The sequence below is a fragment of the Polyergus mexicanus genome, unplaced genomic scaffold (genome assembly GCF_030449975.1).
Source record: "Polyergus mexicanus isolate NDT 795.1 unplaced genomic scaffold, iyPolMexi1.0 SCAF_16, whole genome shotgun sequence".
Classification (NCBI taxonomy): domain Eukaryota; kingdom Metazoa; phylum Arthropoda; class Insecta; order Hymenoptera; family Formicidae; genus Polyergus; species Polyergus mexicanus.
In genome coordinates this window covers 4,960,139-4,981,741 of record NW_027223336.1, presented here as the reverse complement: position 1 = coordinate 4,981,741, position 21,603 = coordinate 4,960,139, and the positions used below count along the sequence as shown (strand labels likewise).

The following is a 21,603-nucleotide window of genomic DNA, read 5'->3' as shown; positions in this document are numbered from 1 at the left end:
ATGTCCGAATTACTCGCGAACGAGGATGTTTTCGAAACCACGGACGACTCGCTCGTAACATCCGTCCGAAATCAGTTGCAAACACTGGAGGGTCGAGAAACGTTGCGAGATCAGTTAGGTCCGCTGGGTCGGAGGTACGTCTGGCCTGTCCTGAGCGGCGATCGAGAGAGCGGTATTGACACCGTGTACGGTGTTTATTTCGATAACGATGGAATGTTGTTCGGTAATAAACGTTTTGACGTGGACAACGTGGATAACATAATTATCGACGGCGTACAATATGTCGGTACACCTGGTCTTTACGAGTTGATCTTCAAAAAAGTCCCCGATGACGTCATCTATACGGAAAATGACAAGAAAACGTACAAGAGTATGCTGTTGACGACGAACGCGCATAAACGCAATCGCGATGCGCAGGGTCGATTAATGGGCGATAGGGGATACAAGTATAAAGAAATAATCGCAAAGCTGATACCGATCAGTAGGATAGTAAGGCAGGTTTCAGCTCACTTTTGCAATGAGTGCAAGAGAGAGGTACCATTGGAGAGAGAGAGAGAGAGAGAGAGAGAGAGAGAGAGAGAGAGAGATGTCGGAGCAGTTTGTTAGCGCCCGCGGGGGAAAGTTCGGGTCGGGGGGGCCGGGGGATTACGTAGGGCGTGGGGGGGAGCGGGTACGAGTCGCCGAGAGTGCTCGAGAGATGGCGCTCGGGTCGATTGGGGGTCGCGGTTCCTTCCGATTCGACCTTGACGCGACTCGTTCTTTAAGGACGCGCGCTGCTTCTAGCGCGCGATCCGCGTGCGTTACTTACGTACGTGTGTGTACGTTACGTACGTATGTGTGTACGTTACGTACGAATGTGTGTGCGCGCGCGCGCGCGTTACATACGTGTGTATATGTTACGTACGTGTGTGTATGTTATGTACGTATGTGTGTGTACGTTATGTACGTATGTGTGTGTACGTTATGTACGCGTGTTTACAAATTAGTCGCGCTTGCAAAAGGAAATTACCGATGGGAGAAAGCGTATAATTTTACGCGATTAAAAATAAAAATAAACATGCGGTTGTAATTTAATATAATAATTAAAATTTATATATTTAAAGAAGAATAAACACATCGGTCTTTATAGTATCCTATATCTCGTTTCTTTTCACGCATTTCATTGAAATAATCAATGACATAAAATTGACGGTTAGATATTGCATGATGCGAATGAAAGGATGTATATACTTATAGATATATATACTTTTTTCAGAGAAAATCATAAATTAATTTCGAAAACCGCTCTTCAAAAGTGACTGACTTTCGAAATTAGTCCATGATCCGTAGCTATATATAGGCGTCTTTTTTCGGCAATATTCTGTTACGTCCAGACTCGAGGAAGGATGAGTCAGTAGAAGGGCGCAACCACTATCTTTATGATCCCGAAGTTAAACGTCTCGAAGCGTTAGAATCGGGTCGAACGAACTTGACAGTCCGAAAATCAGGTAAATGACCGTTAGGGTCGCTATTACTCTGTTTTTCAGAAGTTCGCTCGGCGGTCCCTTTTTGGTAAAAGAATTTAATCTCTATTACGCGGGATGGGACCAGGTGCGATCTTTTGACTGGAGAATGAGAGTTAATAAAGATTGTATTTAAATTAGAATATAAATTTATTCATAATAAATTAAACTACTTTGGTGTACATTATATCAAATGATGAGAACAATTTATTTTAATATGCGCATGGGTGTGTGTGTGGAGTGTGTTTGGTTGTTCGTGGTTCTTACAATCGTATGGAGGACATGAGTCAGAATAATGAGGCAAGATTCTATTATTAATATTGAATTTCTGACTGGTTATTACAAAATATCTGTTAGAAAAAGAAAATAAAATAATTTGTGTGAGTGAGTGTGAGTAGGAATATTAGGAAGTTGGTTTCGTTATTCTAGGATTAGTATGAGGATTCGTCATCGAGATCTGAGAGTTCATGGCAGAATTCTTCCAGTGCTCTCTCGAATTCGTCAGATTCAGGAGGGAAAGAAAGGAGAGGGAGTGGAGATTGATATCAGGATTCGTCCTCTAGATTAGAGAGTTTGTTGCAGAAATCCTGCACTGCCTTCTCAAACTCGTCTAATTCCAAAGGAGGAGAAGGAGGGGGTGAATTTTCAAGGATGATTGTTGACAACGAGGAGAACGATCGGAGGGAAAGCGGCAGTTCAGGAGAAGATGGTTCCGAAAGATATATTGGGGAGTAACTTGAAGGGAAGTCAATGACTGTTTCTCTGTGTGTGGTGATTGTGTAATTGCTACTACTACTGTTGGTTAACGTCGACTTAAAATTTATAGAAGTTCGCGTCTTCTGACTCGCGGAACGGACCTTTGCGGTAGCGGGTCGGAATTTGTAAATATTTCCTGATCTGGTTCTCACTATGGAACCGATGATAACGTTATTTATTGCGGGAAAAAAAAATATAATTAAACGAATTATAGAAATCTACGTTCTTTGCTGACCCTTAATTGGTTGAATATGTTGACAAACTTGTCGTCCTTCGCTGACGTGTAATGCTGTGCGGGTGGCGGGTTGCCCTGGAGACGACGCCAAGATGAGGACACTAATGTTGAACTAGTCACTCTTTGAGTTTTTTTTTCCTCTTAATGCGCGCATTAAGAGACTAATTGCCCGGCACTGAATCTCTGAATCTCTGAATCTATGAATACTGAATCTATGAATGCTGTATCTATGGCTGCTCGAATCTATATGTGCTCGAATCTATCGATACTTGAATAATCGGTACTTGAATTATAATGCTCAGTCTTACGAGTTCTTTCTTTTATATAACCCTTTTTGAGGGCGTCTTCTAATTTTAAGAGTGGGATCTTTCAAAACTTTAACGAATTGAAATTATGCAAAAGTAGGGATTCTTCAAGATTTTAACGAATTAGAATCGTGCCAGTGTCCTCATTCGGCAAGGGGTGTCTCCTATTTTCGTATTTTTACCCGTGCTGATCGTCGGTTGGTGAGTTCGATATTAGTTCAAAAGTTCTTTAAACATTAGCCTTTCCGGGGGAACCTCGCGCACATGATCTGATTAGAAAAGGGTCTTACTTCCTTATAATTATTTTTGTCAACGTTGATTCAGCTGTGTTTATTACTTGTCCGTTAGAAAGTTATTATCAGTATTAATGCAGCTGAGTTTATTAAACATTTCGTTAAAAGTTCTTGTTATTTCGTTGTTCTTCCGCCGGAAATTCTATTGCAAGGGGTAGCTGTTATTTTTTATTTATCTCGAGACCAGCATGATTTCCATCACCGATTTCCTTGCGTCTTTCCCACGGATACTCGTGAATATTGTTAGTGACAAATGTCAGTGTTTAAAAGAAACGTATGGTACAAGATGCTTTGCTTATTGAACGGTTCGTTCTTATCACCAACTGACGATCGTTACCGCAACGTCGCGGAAGAAAGGAATTGTGGAGTCGCCACGACGTAACAATTCATTTGCAAATCATTATCATAATTATTAATTATTTATTTTCAACATATCTGAGTAAAAATGTAATAAAATAACGATAAAATTAATCCCGCCAAAATTTTTGTATTGATATTTATAATTTATTTGTCAGAAAAACAATGGAAATTGAAACGTAGCCTATCTGATAAATATTATCCTATTTTTAAATTGTGGATTTTCTTCGCGTATTGTGTGTCTATCCGTCATCCGGATGATCTAAAGGTAATAAAAAAGAAATTGAATTATCTGTAGACATTACAATTTAGTGAGATTTAGGAATCTCGCATTTTACAAGAATATTTTTGCTCGTAAACAAAAAGGTTAAAAGGTTAAAAGCTTAAAAAGATAAATAGAGGAAATGTCGACATATTCGACCGTGATTAGACAGAAAATTGAGCTACGATTAATAAATTATTTGCGCATCTAAAAGATCAAGTGATATAAAATAAATTAATGTTTCTCTCTTGACATGTTTTTGATGATTTCAGACGATACTAAGCAGCACCAAGCGCTTTGAAAAAAGTTATTTGTATAATTTGTTTTATCCTTGGCTTGACACAGGTCTTTTCACCAGCACAGATAACATAATGGCATTAATATATAACCGTACATACTTTATTATCACAATTTGTTTTCAATTTGTTTTCATCACAGAAAATCAAATAAAATACAGAATTAGTTACAGAACTATACTTGAATATTATTTTTAATGATAAACTCTTACATAACTTCTTTTTGGTACTGTAAAAAGTAATAAATGTGAAAAAAATTTGCAAGTAATATCGTATTGAGAGATGATCTCGCCGTGTATTCTTAAGTAAATAAAAGTAATAGATATTAGAGATAATACATAAAAGTATAGATATTTTTTGTTTGTCTTATATAATATATATTTCGTATACTTTGAAAATTATAAAATGGAGATTAATTAAAGTTATAAGATTATAAGTTAAGTCTAATAAGAACTCGATCGCTTCAGCCGTTATCCAAATTTAAAAATCTCAGATACTCTCAATTGGCCGACTCGTGTATAAATAAGCGGAATACCTTGTTATTGCGCGTGACTTAGCGCGAGACACTACCGTATCTCTTAATATCAATTTGAAAAAGATGTGAACCAATTAACTGACATTATTACAAATTATTTGCGCTTGCAAAAGGAAATCACCGATGGGGGAATGCGTATAATTTTCATAAAATGCTACGCGATTAAAAATGAAAATAAACATGCGGTTGAAATTTAATATAATAATTAAAATTTATATATTTAAAGAAGAATAAACACATCGATCTTTATAATATCCTATATCTCGTTTCTTTTCTCTCTCATCGCGCATTTCATTAAAATAATCAATGACATAAAATTGACGGTCAGATATTGCATAATGCGAATGATAGGAATATCAATATTTTTTTACATTTATCGCGCTTTTTCATTTCCTGTGTTAGACGTTTGTTGTCCCTGATCCTTCTCCTACATTACAAGGGCAATATGAAAACCCGAATAACTACGACGATGTTTATGTCAATGTCGTGCACCGCTGCATATGCAAGTGATAACGAGGGCCTCGGAATACCCGTTGGTAACGCATATAACACGCAGATCCATTCATATTATAGAATGTATATTCTTTAGCAAATCGTAATTTGTGAAACACGAATACCGAAAATAAATTTAAGCTATAATTATAACTATAGGTGGGGGGTTTCAACATGGAGTACGTTGCGTAAGCAATGTGCTTGTGGAGAAAAGGAGAAGGAGACAAGATAGGGAGAAGTGTGAGAGATCGGAAGGGACAAAAGTGAGGAGCAGGAGGAGATGCAGCAAGGTGAATGAAGGGAGATATGTGAAATGAAGGATCGGGATAGAGGAAGGATGCAAAGGTTAGAGCGGTTTGGAGGTTAGGAAGATCGGGCAAAGAGAGAGAAGATGGAAAGTGAGAGAAGAGGAGAGTCACGTGGGAAGCGACGGAAAGACGGCCGGTAAGGAGGAGAGTAGAAGCGGATAAGGCAGAGCAGGTTAACAGGACAAGTGGCAAAGAGCTGAGAGGGAAGAAGCATGAGAGGAGATGGCACAAATGGAAGAAAGTAGAACGAACATATGGCGGTTGAGCACGGAAACAAATGTCAAAGGGAGAAGAGAGGAACGGAGAAAGGAAGGTCAGGCAAATTAAGAATAGTATGACGAAAGCTAGGTTAGGGAGAAGATGCGAACGATAGAGCCTGATAGGTTAAAGTGCAGAGAGGCGGAAGAAGTAAGAGTGTGAGTGAGAAAAGGTGAGAAGAGCAGAAGGAAACGAAAGGAGAGGAAAGACGGAAGGAAGAAAGATGGAAAACAGGGAAAAATGGATGAAAGAACTAGTGGAGGAGTAAGGGGAATAAGCAATGAATTAAGACTATGGAGACAAGAAAAAGAGAGAGGAAGGTCAACAACAACGACAGAGGCAAGAGAGAGCGTCAGAGGACTGAGATTGATCGAGCAGGTCGTAGATCGATACGGAAACGAGAGCTAAAAGAAGGAAGACGCAATGGAAGCTAGGTTAGGTGAAAGGTAGCGGATAGAAAAGCTGGAAAGAAGATGGAAAGTGAGAGAAGAGGAGAGTCACGTGGGAAGCGACGGAAAGACGGCTGATAAGGAGGAGAATAGAGGCGGATAAGGCAGAGCAGATTAACAGGATAAGTGGCAAAGAGCTGAGAGGGAAGAAGCATGATAGGTGATGGCGCAGATGAAAGAAAGTGGAATGAACATATGGCGGTTGAACACGGAAACGGATGTCAAAAGGAGAAGAGAAAAACGGAGAAAGGAAGGTCAGGCGAATTAAGAATAGTACGACGAAAGCTAGGTTAGGGAGAGGATGCGGACAGTAGAGCCTGATAGGTTAAAGTGCAGAGAGGCGGAAGAAGTAAGAGTGTGAGTGAGAAAAGGTGAGAAGAGCAGAAGGAAACGAAAGGAGAGGAAAGACGGAAGGAAGAAAGACATGGAAAAGTAGATGAAAGAACTAGTGGAGGAGTGAGGGGAATAAGTAATGAATTAAGACTATGGAGAGAAGAAAAAGAGAGAGGAAGGTCAACAACAACGACAGAGGCAAGAGGATCGAGATGGATCGAGCACGTCGTAGATCGATACGGAAACGAGAGCTAAAAGAAGGAGTGACGCAATGGGAGCTAGATTAGGTGAAAGGTAGCGGATGGAAAAGCTGGAAAGGATAAAGTGTGCTGTGAGAAAAGAGGTGAAGAGGGGAAGGAAGTGAAAGGAGAGAGAGGCGGGTGGAAAAAGCGAAGAGGGAAAGAGGGTATGGAAGAAGCGTGGTGGTAAGCAACAGAAGGATGTGGATAGACGGGAAGGAATGGACATGGGACGAGAAAAAGGAGAGATGGAGGATGAAGTGAGAGGAATTAAGAGAGAGAAAGTGGAAAGAAGTTGGAGTTTTGTAAAGGTTCGGGTACGCTCCTTAAAAGCGCCTTGAAACCCTTAGGGGACCAATAAAGCATTACATACATAATTATAACTATAGGAGATGCTCCATCTTTCTCTTCCGTCGCACCTATCAAAGCCCTCGTAATCAAACGCCTAGCCAAGCTGTATGGAACGTTTTGTTGCGCCCCTCGGTGGAGGCACGGGGTATTTACTGGGATCGTTGGCCACTAGGAATTAAGGAGTTTAGGATCGTGCGGGGTCGTCTCGCTGTTGAATTAAATATGTAGTTTTATTAGAACAAAAGTCATTTATTCAGATATATCTACTTTAACTCTTCTTTTCTTTCTCGCACTTCAACTTTTCTTTTCTTTCTCGATATCGCGGCTGTCGTCGCAAGATCAGAGTGAGCCGCGGGACCTTTCTGGCAAGAATGCTGCAAATTGTGTTTGAACTCTCTTTATACAACTACGATAGGAGATGCTCCATCTTTCTCTTCCGTCGCACCTATCACAGCCCTTGTAATCAAACGCCTAGCCAAGCTGTATGGAACGTTTTGTTGTGCCCCTCGGTGGAGGCACGGGGTATTTACTGGGATCGTTGGTCACTAGGAACTAAGGAGTTCAGGATCATGCGGGGTCGTCTCGCTGTTGAATTAAATATGTAGTTTTATTAGAACGAAAGTCATTTATTCAGATATATCTACTTTAACTTTTCTTTTCTTTCTCGCACTTCAACTCTTCTTTTCTTTCTCGATATCGCGGCTGTCGTCGCGAGATCAGATGGGATTTTCGTTATTATTAAAACGGGTACAAATGTCCGTCTCGTGGTTGCTTTTGTTACTCTATGTTATTATTCATCGGTACAGGAAATGTAATTACATTTTAATATCGTAACTCGGTTGTGTAATTAATGGGAATCGCAATATATGGTATAAATATTTCTTTTGTCGTAAAACGCGCTTATTGTGGTATATTCCTCTATCGCTAGCCAATCTTCCTGAATCTTCGTGAATTTTAAACGGGAAATACATTCCTTGTTGTAATTGTTGTAATTGTTGTGTCGCTTCTTTTAAATGTGTAATAATCGTTTCTATCGGCATTAATTTCGGATGCATTGTTCCTTCGCGTATATACAATATGTCAAATATTCGATTGTATTCTCCGCGTCGCGTATTAATTTTATTATAACTGCGGTGATTATTATAACTGCGGTGATTATTATAAAATGCTCATTCATTTCGGCGCGTTCAGTATATACCGTTACCCGTTTTTGTAAAAGTTTTCCATTTCGATCTATTATATTTTCTAATTTTTCATGTGCTATAGTATTATTTACTACTTTTATTTGAGTTCGGATCACGTGTTGTCTATTTTTTAATAAATTTAATTGTTCGTTAATATGCTTTTTATTATTCGCGTCCATTGTTCCGAACAATGTTTTTACTATCGAGCCTATTCCGTCTATCAGTCCTCTGCGTCTGTTAGTCGGTGGTTTATATTGTCTGAATTTGTGTCATTACATTTTTAAGATATTTTGCCTCTCGTTTTGCTATAGTGTCAAGATTATTGTATGCGTCTTGATGGTAGTGATTCTGTAGTCTCATTGGAGTGGCCTTCACTTGGACACAATACAATTGGACACGGTGCAAATGGACACGTTACAAATGGACACGAGATTGTGCACACGGTTCAATTGGACACAGTGCATTTGGACACAGTAATTTTGGATACAGTAGCTTTTGGACACATAAGAAAATACGCATCGTTTACTTGGACACCGCTCAATTGGACACTGTTCATTTGGATACCGTTCGTTTGGACACAGAAAGATGCGCACCGTTCATTTGGACACCGTTCGTTTGGACACCGTTATTTGCCCACCGTTCGTTTGGACACCGTTCATTTGCCCACCGTTCGTTTGGACACCGTTCATTTGCCCACTGTTCGTTTGGACACCGTTCATTTGCCCACCGTTCGTTTGGACACCGTTCATTTGCCCACCGTTCGTTTAGACACCGTTCATTTGTACACAGAAACATGCGCACTGTTTATTTGAATATGTAACAGATGGAGAGAAATAAAAATCATTTGGGGAAAATATAATCAGTATTCTTATAACACTTTATACTGGTAAATCTATGTAAAATATGAAATCGTGAAAAGGAGATACATTTGAAAGTTATAATATCTGTCAAAATAAAATATATTCATACTTATATATCTCTGATACTGATGTCATTAATTTTACATTGCTTTTAGCACTTTGTTTAGCCTTTCGCATATTTGGATGTCATGCATGGATACAGTGGGTTCCGCCCCCCCTGCGGGGGGGCTCCACTTCCGGAAGATATAACCTAACCCAAACCTATTTCTTATTTAAAACAAAAATTTGGTGTGGATTACGTCGTATAACTTAAATCAAATTTTGGTGTCCAAACGAACGGTGTCCAAACGAACGGTGGGCAAATGAACGGTGTCCAAACGAACAGTGGGCAAATGAACGGTGTCCAAACGAACAGTGGGCAAATAACGGTGTCCAAACGAACGGTGTCCAAATGAACGGTGCGCATCTTTCTGTGTCCAAACGAACGGTGTCCAAATGAACAGTGTCCAATTGAGCGGTGTCCAAGTAAGCGATGCGTATTTTCTTATGTGTCCAAAAGCTACTGTATCCAAAATTACTGTGTCCAAATGCACTGTGTCCAATTGAACCGTGTGCAAAATCTCGTGTCCATTTGTAACGTGTCCATTTGCACCGTGTCCAATTATACTGTGTCCAAGTGCACCACTCCCGTCTCATTGTATTGTCTCTGTTTGTTGCAAATACTTCAATATTTGTTCGTATCCGTCGTTTAATATTGTTAGATCTAATTTGATTACTAATTTCTATGTTACCTTGACGTAGTATAGCTGCCCAATTTTTTCAAAGTATAGGCCTGGGTTGTATTGAAAGTCTTGAATTTCATACTGTGAGTCCGTTTCATATGACTCCGTGAGACCCTCGGACCGTCGGCTGTTTCAGCTGACGAGTATCCTGTGATATTATATACTTTAGTTTTTTATCTCGCGGTTATATCCCGCGATTATATCCCGCGAGTCATTTTCGTTTATTGTTCAGTCTCCTATTGACGTTCGTCCGGTCACATACTCGCTAGTAGTCATGGAATCTTATAATTTCTGTTTTTGGTGTTTGGAATCTGTGTCCAACCCTTCTAACTTGATATGCAGAGCGTGCAATAATTCTACTTTGTACGGCCCTGTTTTACCGCGCGATACTTTTGAGCGGGCCTGTGAGGCTGTATATCGCAGTAGGGAGCCGTTTTCGCTCCATATTTCTGTGGATTGTGCAAGTGGTTGTCGTACTGTGCGTGAGGTGGTGCCTCATCCTTGGCATAGTTTGCCTTTATTCTGGACGGCGATGGATATTTGTCGGCTTGCGGATGCAGGGACTTTCCGTAACTTGAGGGTCTCTCGAGCGTTGAATCCTATTCGACTTCCCGTGGGCACTGGTCTTAATCGCCGAGATCGTTTCGAGCGGATGGTGGAGTTCGCCGTCCCTCTGAGGGTCGGAGTCGTGCGAGCTTGGCGAACCTTCGTCGTGCTCTTGACCTTATGCGGTATCCTGGTCGTTCTCGCAACGAATAGGGTGTTTACTTTAATTTTCAATAAACTGCTTCAGCTTATTTGTATGCATGCGGATTGCTTTTCACCCCTTTTTAATCGTATAATTTACTTTAATTTTTTCTTTAACATGCTCTTTTGCGAGCTGATTTCTTGCTCGTAGCCTTTCTTTTAATTCTTAAAATTCCCCCTTATTCATTGCATAATTCATCAAGAAGCATTATGTGGGAAAGCGATTAAATTTGTAACGTTTCACCTTTCCCGTACGCCGCGGATCAAGGCTCGCCGGTGCCAGGATTCGGGAGAAGGGGGAAACTCCAACTTACTTTACCTTCGGGTAATCGGTTTAAACAAGTCTGTTTATTATGAAAGATATTTAACACTTAAAGCTATGCGCGAAGCAACATGCGGGAGCGGTGCGCGTACAAAGTTTCGTGCGTGAGCGGTTGTTATTCACAAGGCAACGTGTAAGCACGGTGCGTACAGAGTTTGCGCGTGGAGCTCGGGAAGCGAGCGTGGCTCAAGCGGCCGTGTTCTGCATTCGCGGTGTTCGCATGCAATTAAATTACGCTTATTATTCGTGGTACAATACAGATCTTAAACACTACGGGGTGTCGCGGGGCCCTCAATGTAATTCCAACTGCCTGACTGCCTTATCCTTAAAAGGACGAGGCGTCGGCGGTCTATCCTTAAAAGGACTGACGCTCCCGTAGTAGTTTGAGGGCCGTGGGTGAAGATAGAAACGGCGCGACACCGGCGGGAATCCTAAGGTCTAATTATCTCTCTAGTTAAAAGTCGCGGTATATACAATGCGGTCTTATAATACGAATGGGTCGCGGTATATATACAACCGGTGCTAGAATCTATCAGGGCGCGGAGTGGTCTTACTGATTACGGTATAGGTACAACGGTATTACAATGTATCAGGTCGCGGTATATGTACAAAGCGGTACTAGAAGCTACTAGAACACGGAGACCAAAGTGGTCTTACGATACAAACGGTCTTACGGTATAACGCGGTGCGAACTTATCTACAAGTAGGATGCGCCGTTCCAGCAACCGGGAAGCCCGGCATAACCACGGATAGCCCGTGACCTGGTTTAACGTGGGGTAGGATGCGCCGTCCCAGCAACCGGGAAGCCCGGCATAACCACGGGTAGCCCGTGACCTGGTTTAACGCGGGGTAGGATGCGCCGTCCCAGCAACCGGGAAGCCCGGCCTAACCACGGGTAGCCCGTGACCTGGTTTAACGCGGGGTAGGATGCGCCGTCCCAGCAACCGGGAAGCCCGGCCTAACCACGGGTAGCCCGTGACCTGGTGTAACGCTAGGTATCAGGGTGCGCCGTCCCAGCAACCGGATAACCCGGCGTAACTACGGGTAGCCCGTAGCCTGGTGTAACGCGGTATGGGTTTCGGATCTGGAGTTGTACGAGGTAGGACTCGGGATCGGGAACTGGTAACGCTACGCTCGTCGGAGCGCCTTATATACCGGCGGCCGGCCTCCCACTTACGCGAGTCGGCGCGTGGTGGGAGCGCGTGGTGGGGCGGCCCCACGGTGGGGCCGCAACACGGGTGTGGGAATTTAGGGGCGCCATAGGCGCCGAGCCTCAAAATTTGCGGGCAGCTGGTCGGCCCGCGAGGCTGGTAACGGTATCGTTACAAATTGTGTACCGCAATGCAGATTATTACTAAAATTATTAATGCAATAAAAGGCGGTCACAAATTTCTGAATCACAGAAATTTCCAATCCTTTCTCGAAGAGCATAATGCAATTTATATAGATATACCTCTGTATTCCGAAGTTCGATGGCTTAGCGCAGGGAAATGTTTAGAGAAATTCTTTGCAATAAGAAAAGAAATCTTCCTTTTCTTGCAAGAAATGTCTATAAATTATGATGAATTTAAATCTTTCTTCGAAGATTTAGATTTTCTTTGTGAGCTAGCTCCCAGTAAACACGCAGGGCTCATTTCCGTAACAATTATATAATGTTCTATATGTATATATTACAGATCATTAAAATGAAACTATAACGTATCAGTTATATCAATAACGTAATGAATCTATAATTGTTGCATAGAATTGTTATGTAATTTTGTCGTTACTTTGTTATGTAACATTTATACAGTTTTGTGAATGTTAATGTGCATACTCTAAAAGTTTCGTAAATGCTACGTAACTCTAACGACGTAATTGTAACGTTATAATAAATACGTAACATTTATGTATTTTGGTGAAATGTAAATATGTATACTCTAAAAGTTTTATAAATGCTACGTAACTCTAATGACATAATTGAAACGTTATGTTAAATACGTACCAGTTATGTATTTTGGTGAATGTAAATGTGTACACTCTAAAAACTTCATAAATGCTACATAACTCTAACGACATAAGTGTATCCGTTATGTTAAATACGTAACATTTATGTATTGTATTTTGGTGAATGTAAACTTATATACTCTAAAAATTTCATAAATGCTATGTAACTTTAACGACATAATTGTAACGTTATGTTAAACATGTAACATTAACATTATTTTATTGATGTTGTTCGGGAGTCGACCTCGACGAAGTCGCCCGAATCTTTAGAGACGCTCAGAAATGAGCGAGAAGCAGTGTGTTACGCGAATCCGTAGATCCGCTGGAGGATAAGGAGAATGAGAAACGATTTGAATGCGGATTGTTTTGATTATTCGTTTATTTAGAATAATCGGAGCGAGCGACGGCACGTATTCCGCATCTCCGACGGATATCTTCAAAATGTCCTGTTAATGACTGCCTTCAACGCGTATCGGAAATCTTGTAGAGCTTCTTGCTAGAAGCTCTCGCGAGAACGGATATCTTGCACGCGGCCGCCGGATGTTGCTTGGCGCGAGGCAGAGGACATTCGCGGAACGGTGAACGCGCGTCGACTCTCGGACTCCAAACGCTTAACACTCACAAACTCGATAAGTACATAACAGGTAGGAATACAGACACTGAGGCGTCTTTCGCACTAAGTTCAATTCTCGATAGTCTGCTAGAATGTCGGTTGAGAATTTCCAACGAGAATGACTAAATCGCATATGACACGAGCGAGATTAAACAAAACAGCGCGAAGTTCACAATAAGTAGCGCAAAACGACACGAGCGAGAATATGACACGAGAGAATATCATACGAGAGAGTACGAAACGAGAAATTAGGATCGATTGCTATCGACCAGCTCGAATCGTCGTAAGCGGCAAACTCTTCGGACCGATTTTGAGACGAGTACTCCCACTGAGTAAGCGACACGAGCTCGAATGTGCGAAAGAATATCATACGAGAAATGATGATATTCGAAACTATGATCGATTGCTATCGACCAGCTCGTATCGGTGTCAGCGTAAGACTAAATCGACCGACCGCTGAAACTCGCGCTCTGCCGATGTGAATAACAAGTTTTTCCGATTTCGAACCTTCGAGAACTAGCTGTTTGTCACAGTTTTTCATTCTAAAAGGAATGCGATCACGCGCCTTTTTCTTTGTTGATCGCGACGATGCTTACTCTCGCTCGTGTTTTTATTTTTCGAGGCAATCGTGTTAATTTAACGGCGACGTTCGCCGATTGAAATTTAGGCATTGAATGTTTCAATTTTGAACAGATGTCAATGTATACATTTTTGTTAAAACCTTGTAAAAAGAATTCGTAAAAGGAAGAGAATTATGCAGAAACAAGAAATTGAAAGATTTTGAGAGAGGAAAGTTGCGATATATTTATTTATAATTTAAAAGCGATAACAATATATCAATCATGCCTTTTTTAGAGAAGAACTACAACATCACAAACGCGTGCTCCGTGCACACCATATACATTTATTGTGTGTGTACCACATTTGATTTTTTTTGGTGTGTATACAGGGTGATTTAAAACAACTTTTAGTTCTTAAAATGTCGTATTCTTGAATTAATTCTAAGACGATTTTTCCTTTACCAAAATTTTATCCGAAGCTTAGTTGTTAAATTATATATAATATATGTATATATATATATATATATATATATATATATATATATATATGTATGTGTGTGTGTGTGTGTGGGTGTGTGTGTAACAGTAAATGTGTATTAATTTGATAAAAGTAAATGTATTCACAAGCAACGGAATTTAAACTTTTACCAGTAGAAGCATACATTTTCTACTATAATGTATCGTAGCAAATGTATACATTGTCTAGTAAATGAATACATTTATCAGAAATAGACATTTTTATATTTAGGTGATACTTTTGCTGAAATCCTATCGTAAATGCATACATTGGCTAGTAAGTACATACACTTACTAAAAAAATTTACACTTTTACTATATTATATATATAGTATGATGTAGCTTTTTGTAGAGTTTTGTATTGATTGCTTATAATGAACAATAAATGTCATTGTACAAACATGCTTTGAGAATAAAAAATTAATTTCCCAAAAATATAAATAGATGATTGTTGATATTTTCATAACATTTCACAGGATTCTAATAGCGGAGAAAATTATAGTAAACTCTCGCTTAAAAGAATCTCATGCTTTGTTAATCAATTCTTTTCTAGTGCTCCATGACAGATCTGCTGTGCAAATTACTATAGATGCGTAGGATATGTGGCTCTCAGTTCTGTTATATTTGAAATAGGCGTTTAAAAATATTAATAAATAGCATAATATATTAGAATTTCATATACAGAATAACTTTAGTAGAAATATTATCAAATCTCATGAGTATATTATATTATTATATTATATTATAGTATACGTACGTACAGTTTATTAAATAGGCTTGTGTAGCCTATAGGCATTAAGGCTACGGAAACAGCAACTTGTATTGTAAATGACTTCTTTCACAACACTGATGGAGATATCGATATTTTCATAATATTTCACAAGATTCTAATAGCGGAGAAAATTTTAATAAACTCTTGCTTAAAAGAATCTCGTATTTTGTTAATGAATTCTTTTTTAGTGCTCGATGACAGATCTGCTGTGCAAATTACTATGGATGTATAGCATACATGGCTCTCAATTCTCTTATATCTGAAATAGGCGTTAAAAAATGTTAATAAATAGCATAATATATTAGAATTTCATACACAGAATTCTTTCACAGAACTGATGGAGATGTTGCACAAAATACCATGATATGCTATCTATAACAAAGATATGATTCATCACTGAAAATAAGAAAGATCTATTACTTCTTGGACTATTGCTAGGAATATCATTAAACTGCATTCTTGTCTTATTTCAAAGTATTTGAATACACAATACTTACTGAAATTGTGATGTATCTAATTGAAGCTCAAAGAAGAATTTATCTCAGATGAAAATTACAATTAAACTTTATATTTAACTGATATGTTTTCTTACTTCCTGATTACATTACGTTGTGTCTGTTACGTGTGCAATGACACTGACCGGAAAAAAAGATTTGGATAATTTACAGTCAAGTTTGACTCTTTAAAAATAAAAAATTAATTATTACGCTGTGTCATTACGAGAGGTTAGGAAATTTGTCATAATAACTATGTCCAAGGCAAAGATACAAAATGGTATAATAAATTTATTAATTATTATTTATGGACAGCACGTACCATATAAAAAGTAGAAATATGTTTATAATTGTTCAAGAAAGTAAGCGTTTTATAAATTATATTATTAATTCTGTTTCTCGAACGTTCTAAAGCGAGACGTTACGTGCGAAGCCTTGTTTTCATTCCGTTTTTGCGGTTTCTTCGTATCGTTCGATTCTGACAAACACCTCGTTGTCGATAGCCGATTGGCTCTCGGAATCGAACGATCGAAATTCCTCCTTTTTTGTAGTACCCGTATCAACCAGAACTATTGTACGTGGATCGCAGAGAAGGTTTTTCGTTAAGACACTTCGTCGCAAGCCTTCACCGGGAGCACACCGAACGCCTCACGCTCATAAAGTTATAATTAAACGATAATTCGCGTGTCTGCTCATATCTTGCTGTCGCGTGCGATTACCTAAGACGGTCCGGGAGTTGGTGTCGAAAGGAATAAATACTGTTCAACAAACTAAACCCGGACAAATCAATTACGTCCTATCTCTCCGATCGGCGAAACAAATAAATTCTGTTAATGTGGACGTGTAAATCGAAGGCGCGGCTACATTAAATGGTCCTTCGAGCCGGATTTTGGAAAAAAAGATAGTGATTCGGTAATCAGTTCGCGGAGTGCGAGTGAGAACGCTGACACGCTAAGGTAACAGCACTTATAAAAACTATCGCGAGACGGAGACGGTGCGCGATATCAAAACATCTATCCGCATTCCGCTGCCGTAAATAATAACTCGAGTGCGTTGAAAGGACTTCCGGGAAAATAAAGTGCGCGAAGTCAACTTTGCATCCCTTTGCATTATTAAAGTTGTGCTCTTAAGCACAACGTATCATTATTATTTGCGCCCTGCGTCATCCGCAGTGCCGCGCAAATCTCGCGCTTCTTAGCGCTTTGCACAGCTTAAGTGCAATCTCTGTGCTCTTTAGCACTCCGCACCTCAAAGTGTGTCCTGCGTAATCCGCAGTGCCGCGCAAATCTCGCGCTTCTTAGCGCTTTGCACAGCTTAAGTGCAATCTCTGTGCTCTTTAGCACTCCGCACTTCAAAGTGCGTCCTGCGTAATCCGCAGTGCCGCGCAAATCTCGCGCTTCTTAGCGCTTTGCACAGCTTAAGTGCAATCTTTGTGCTCTTTAGCACTCCGCACCTCAGAGTGCGACCTGCGTAATCCGCAGTCACACATAGTTGTCGCACGCTTTAGCGCGCGGCACGGTTAAGTGAAAATTATAGTGCGTCTTCGCACATCCGCGTGCGACGGACCAGTCGTCACGCTTCAGCATCTCTACAACCACCAGATGGTGAATTGTTGCTGAAAGGTTTCATCTTATATGCCTACTGTCATGACGGACTCGCTGCAGGACCTCCTCATCGAGCAATCTATTACAATAAGCTCGATGAAGCGAGTGTTCCCCAACTTTAAGAAAATGGGCAAGGCCAACGTCACGCAATACAAGGCGAAGAGTCGACTGGACGCCTTGGAGACATTATGGGAAAGGTGTCAACGTCTCAACGTCCAGCTTCAGCAAATAGCAACGGCCGACGAACAGCGTACAGTCCAATACTTCACCGAGGAGGAATTCTTTACGGCCGAGGACGTCTACCACGAAGCGGCGGACTACCTCGCAGACGTGATAGGTAAATTCTCTCGGTGCGACCCAAATGCGGCATCAACGGTAAGCGACATTTCTTCTCGCGAATTGTCTGGTGCGGTTTCATTGCAATTACCGCGCATCCCGTTGCCGAAATTTTCCGGTAATTTCGCGGAATGGGAAAACTTCCGCGGAATATTCGAATCGCTCGTCGCCTCGAAAGAATCGCTGTCGAATACGCAGAAATTACATTATTTAAAAGTCAGTGTCACGGGCGAAGCCGCTGTATTAATTAATCATGTTAAGATTGCAGACGCAAATTACGATGGTGCGTGGAAATTACTTATCGAAGAGTACGATAATCAAAACGCGATTATTCATGCTTTCGCTGATTTGCCTATTATGAAAACGGAATCCGCTGTCGAACTCAAAGGTTTACGCGATACCGTTGCCGCGTCATTAGCCGCGTTAACAAATTTAGGCAGACCTGTTGAAAAATGGGATGACTTATTAGTCTATATTGTTTCGCAAAAATTTAGTCCACGCACACGTAATGAGTGGAATCTGCAACGCGGTAAATCAACCGCATCTCCGACGTATGAAGAGATTCGAGATTTTATGACGCTGCGAATTCGAGGACTAACCGATCATTCTAAGTTAAATGCCAACACTTCGTCTCATAAAAATAAAGGCTCTAATCGGGCCTCGGTGAATAACGTAGCCACCGAAAAATGTTTGAATTGTTCCGGCAATCATAATTTGATGTTATGCGACGAGTTTAAGCGTAAATCCGTCGAACAGAGAACTCAGTTTCTCAAATCACACAAATGTTGCTTTAATTGTTTAAAGGTCGGCCATTTCCCGACCTCTTGCAAGAGTAAAAAACGCTGTAATTTGTGCCGACGAGCACATCATACGCTCTTGCATCGTGACTCAAATATACCAGTACAGAAGATTAGTGAAAATTCTGTTTTGGAAAACAAAACTCTTAACGCTCAACCGAGCGGCTCAGCCACCCCTGAGATAAAGAACGAGACCGCCGTCGCTTCCGTTCAAACGATTCATTCGCCGCTGAAAAATCCGCCGAACGTGTTACTAGCCACCGCATGGGTAATACTGCGTACCATCGAAGGACGTAAATTTAAAGTTCGTGCGTTGTTAGATCAAGGCTCGGCTGTTAGCTTTATTTCGGAATCGTTGTGTCAAACTATGCGCACGAAACGTTCCCGCGCGAGCCTCCACGTACAGTGTTTCGGCGAACGATACAGTGGCATAGCGAAATCTCAGGTGTCTCTTACTCTCGAGTCTTGTAATGGGCGAGGTTCCTCAACCTTTTCTTTGACTGCTTTCGTATATCAAAAAATTACGTCATACGCTGGCTCAAGGACTAAAACCGTAGATTATTGGCCGCATTTACGGAAATTACCACTCGCGGATCCGGATCCGTTTAGCAATCATCCGATCCATCTGCTCATCGGATCAGATTTATATGGATCGTTATTAAAGCAAAAGGTAAAACATGGTCCGACCGGAACTCCGACGGCCCAGCTTACTGCTTTAGGATGGATATTATCCGGTCCTACCGGCACTTCTAATTCAATTACCGGTTCCGCGACTTCATTAAATTGCGTAACAATTCCTTCGCTCGATTCTCTCCTTCAAAAATTTTGGGAGATCGAGGAAATTTCTTCCGAACTTCAGCTGTCGGAAGAAGATAAAAAATGCGAACAACATTTTATCGAAACACATAAGCGTGCCGAAGACGGCCGCTATATAATACGGTTACCATTTAAAACCAACCCTCCGCTCGATATAGGATCTTCGCGCAAAACTGCCGCGCTTCTTTATTCGAAATTAGAACAACGCCTACGAAAAAATCCGGATCTCGCGAAACCCTATCATTCTTTCTTAAATGAATATAAATCTATGGGTCATATGGAACCTGTCTCCGACGAAAATCCGACGCTTAACCAAGCGGTGTATATACCGCATCATCCGGTACTACGCGAGTCTAGCTGCACGACGAAACTTCGCGTAGTATTTAACGCGTCGTGCAAAACGAGCAATGGTTCTACATTAAATAATCATTTAATGACCAGGCCTAAATTACAACGCGATTTGTCCTCAATTATCCTTCGTTGGCGTCAGTTCCGTTATGTGTACACTGCCGAACTCAAAGAAGCTTCCTTGTTTTGGCTTCGTTACGTGCAACAACGTCATTTTCCATCCGAAATTCAAGCGTTAAACGATAAAAGTTTACTGCCAAGATCCAGTTCTTTGTTATCGCTTTATCCCTTTCTCGGGAAAGATAAATTAATTCGCCTTGGCGGGCGGATTGACCATTCGTCACTCAGTTATGATGAACGGCACCCTATAATTTTACCGAAACATCGAATTTCGGAATTATTAATCGCTCAAGCTCATAAAGCCTCTCTTCATGGAGGCACTCAATTGATGTTAAGAATTTTACGCCAAAATTATTGGATAATTTCAGCGCGCACCAGTGTAAAATCTCTTATACGTAGTTGGGTAAAGTGCGTACGCGAACGCGCACGTACCTCGCAACAGCTGATGGGGAATCTCCCCCAGCCCCGCGTCACGCCTTCGGCTCCGTTCTCGCACACAGGCGTCGATTACGCCGGGCCGATGAATATTATTCCGTCAGTCGGCCGCGGTCAACGATCCAAAAAATATTATGTTGCCGTTTTTATTTGTCTCTCGACAAAGGCCGTCCATTTAGAATACGTAGATGATTACGCTACTAACGGTTTTCTCTCCGCCTTTCGGAGATTTGCAAGCCGTCGCGGTCTTCCATCCGACATGTACAGTGATAACGGCACTAATTTTCAAGGCGCGGACCGCGAATTAAACACTACCTTTCAGCGACTTGTCGCCGACCCTCAAATACAAGACGCTATCGCTAATGATAACATAAAATGGCATTTTATACCTCCCTCTGCTCCGCATTTCGGCGGACTTTGGGAAGCCGGTGTCAAAGGATTAAAGTTTCATTTGAAACGAGCGATTGGTTCCCGAACATTATCGCAGATCGAGTTCGCTACGCTGCTGTGTCAAATCGAGGCTTGCCTAAATTCCCGCCCAATTTCCGCGTTACATGATGATCCGAATGACTTTTCCGCGTTAACTCCGGGTCATTTTTTAGTCGGTCGCCCGTTAGTAAGTCCGCCTGAAGAATCTGTTTTAGATATCGATTCGAATCGGCTGTCTCGATGGCAGCAAGTGCGTGCGCTTTTAGAGCAGATCTGGCGTTCTTGGTCTTCTGATTATTTGCATACATTGCAACAAAGGCGTAAATGGCGAGAAAACGAACCGGAGCTCAAAATTAACGAGCTGGTATTATTGAAAAATAATTTGGCACCTCCTTCGAAATGGGAACTCGCCCGAATATTAGACGTACATCCGGGATCGGATGGGCATGTCCGAGTAGTTACATTGCGTACTGCCAAAACCACTCTAAAGCGACCAATAACGCAGATCTGTCAGCTACCGATATCAAGTGACACTGGCTCTTAAATTAATTTGCGTTTTCTTTATGCGTTAATAATTAAGTTTGACTTTAATTATCGTCACGCTCTGTATATGTACATATATCTATTCTAAGAACGCCTATGTAAATAACCCTATGCTAAGATTTACTGATTAAGTTAACTCATGTATTTCGATTGAATCACCAACGATCTTTATCGGTACTCTTTTCCTATTATTGTATGTTGAAAAATTTGCTGTAGAGCTCTTCGGACCGTCTGATCGAGAATTATCATTAAGATGCCGTGTATCGATTATGGTGGTAGGATTTAACCAGTTATTTCGTAACCTACCCGGTATACGAGGCGAGCGGGATGTTCAAGAAAGTAAGCGTTTTATAAATTATATTATTAAT

The 21,603-nt window shown here is 40.9% G+C and overlaps 1 protein-coding gene across 1 annotated transcript; it reads left to right on the top strand.

Annotated features, from left to right (window-relative positions):
- LOC138940354 (uncharacterized) lies at window positions 1-21,236 on the top strand. The gene is made up of 3 exons (XM_070309191.1): window positions 1-489; window positions 17,430-17,748; window positions 18,217-21,236. Exons 1-3 carry the CDS (start codon window positions 1-3, stop codon window positions 21,234-21,236), a joined length of 3,828 nt encoding a protein of 1,275 aa, XP_070165292.1.
- The last annotated feature ends 367 nt before the right edge of the window (window positions 21,237-21,603 follow it).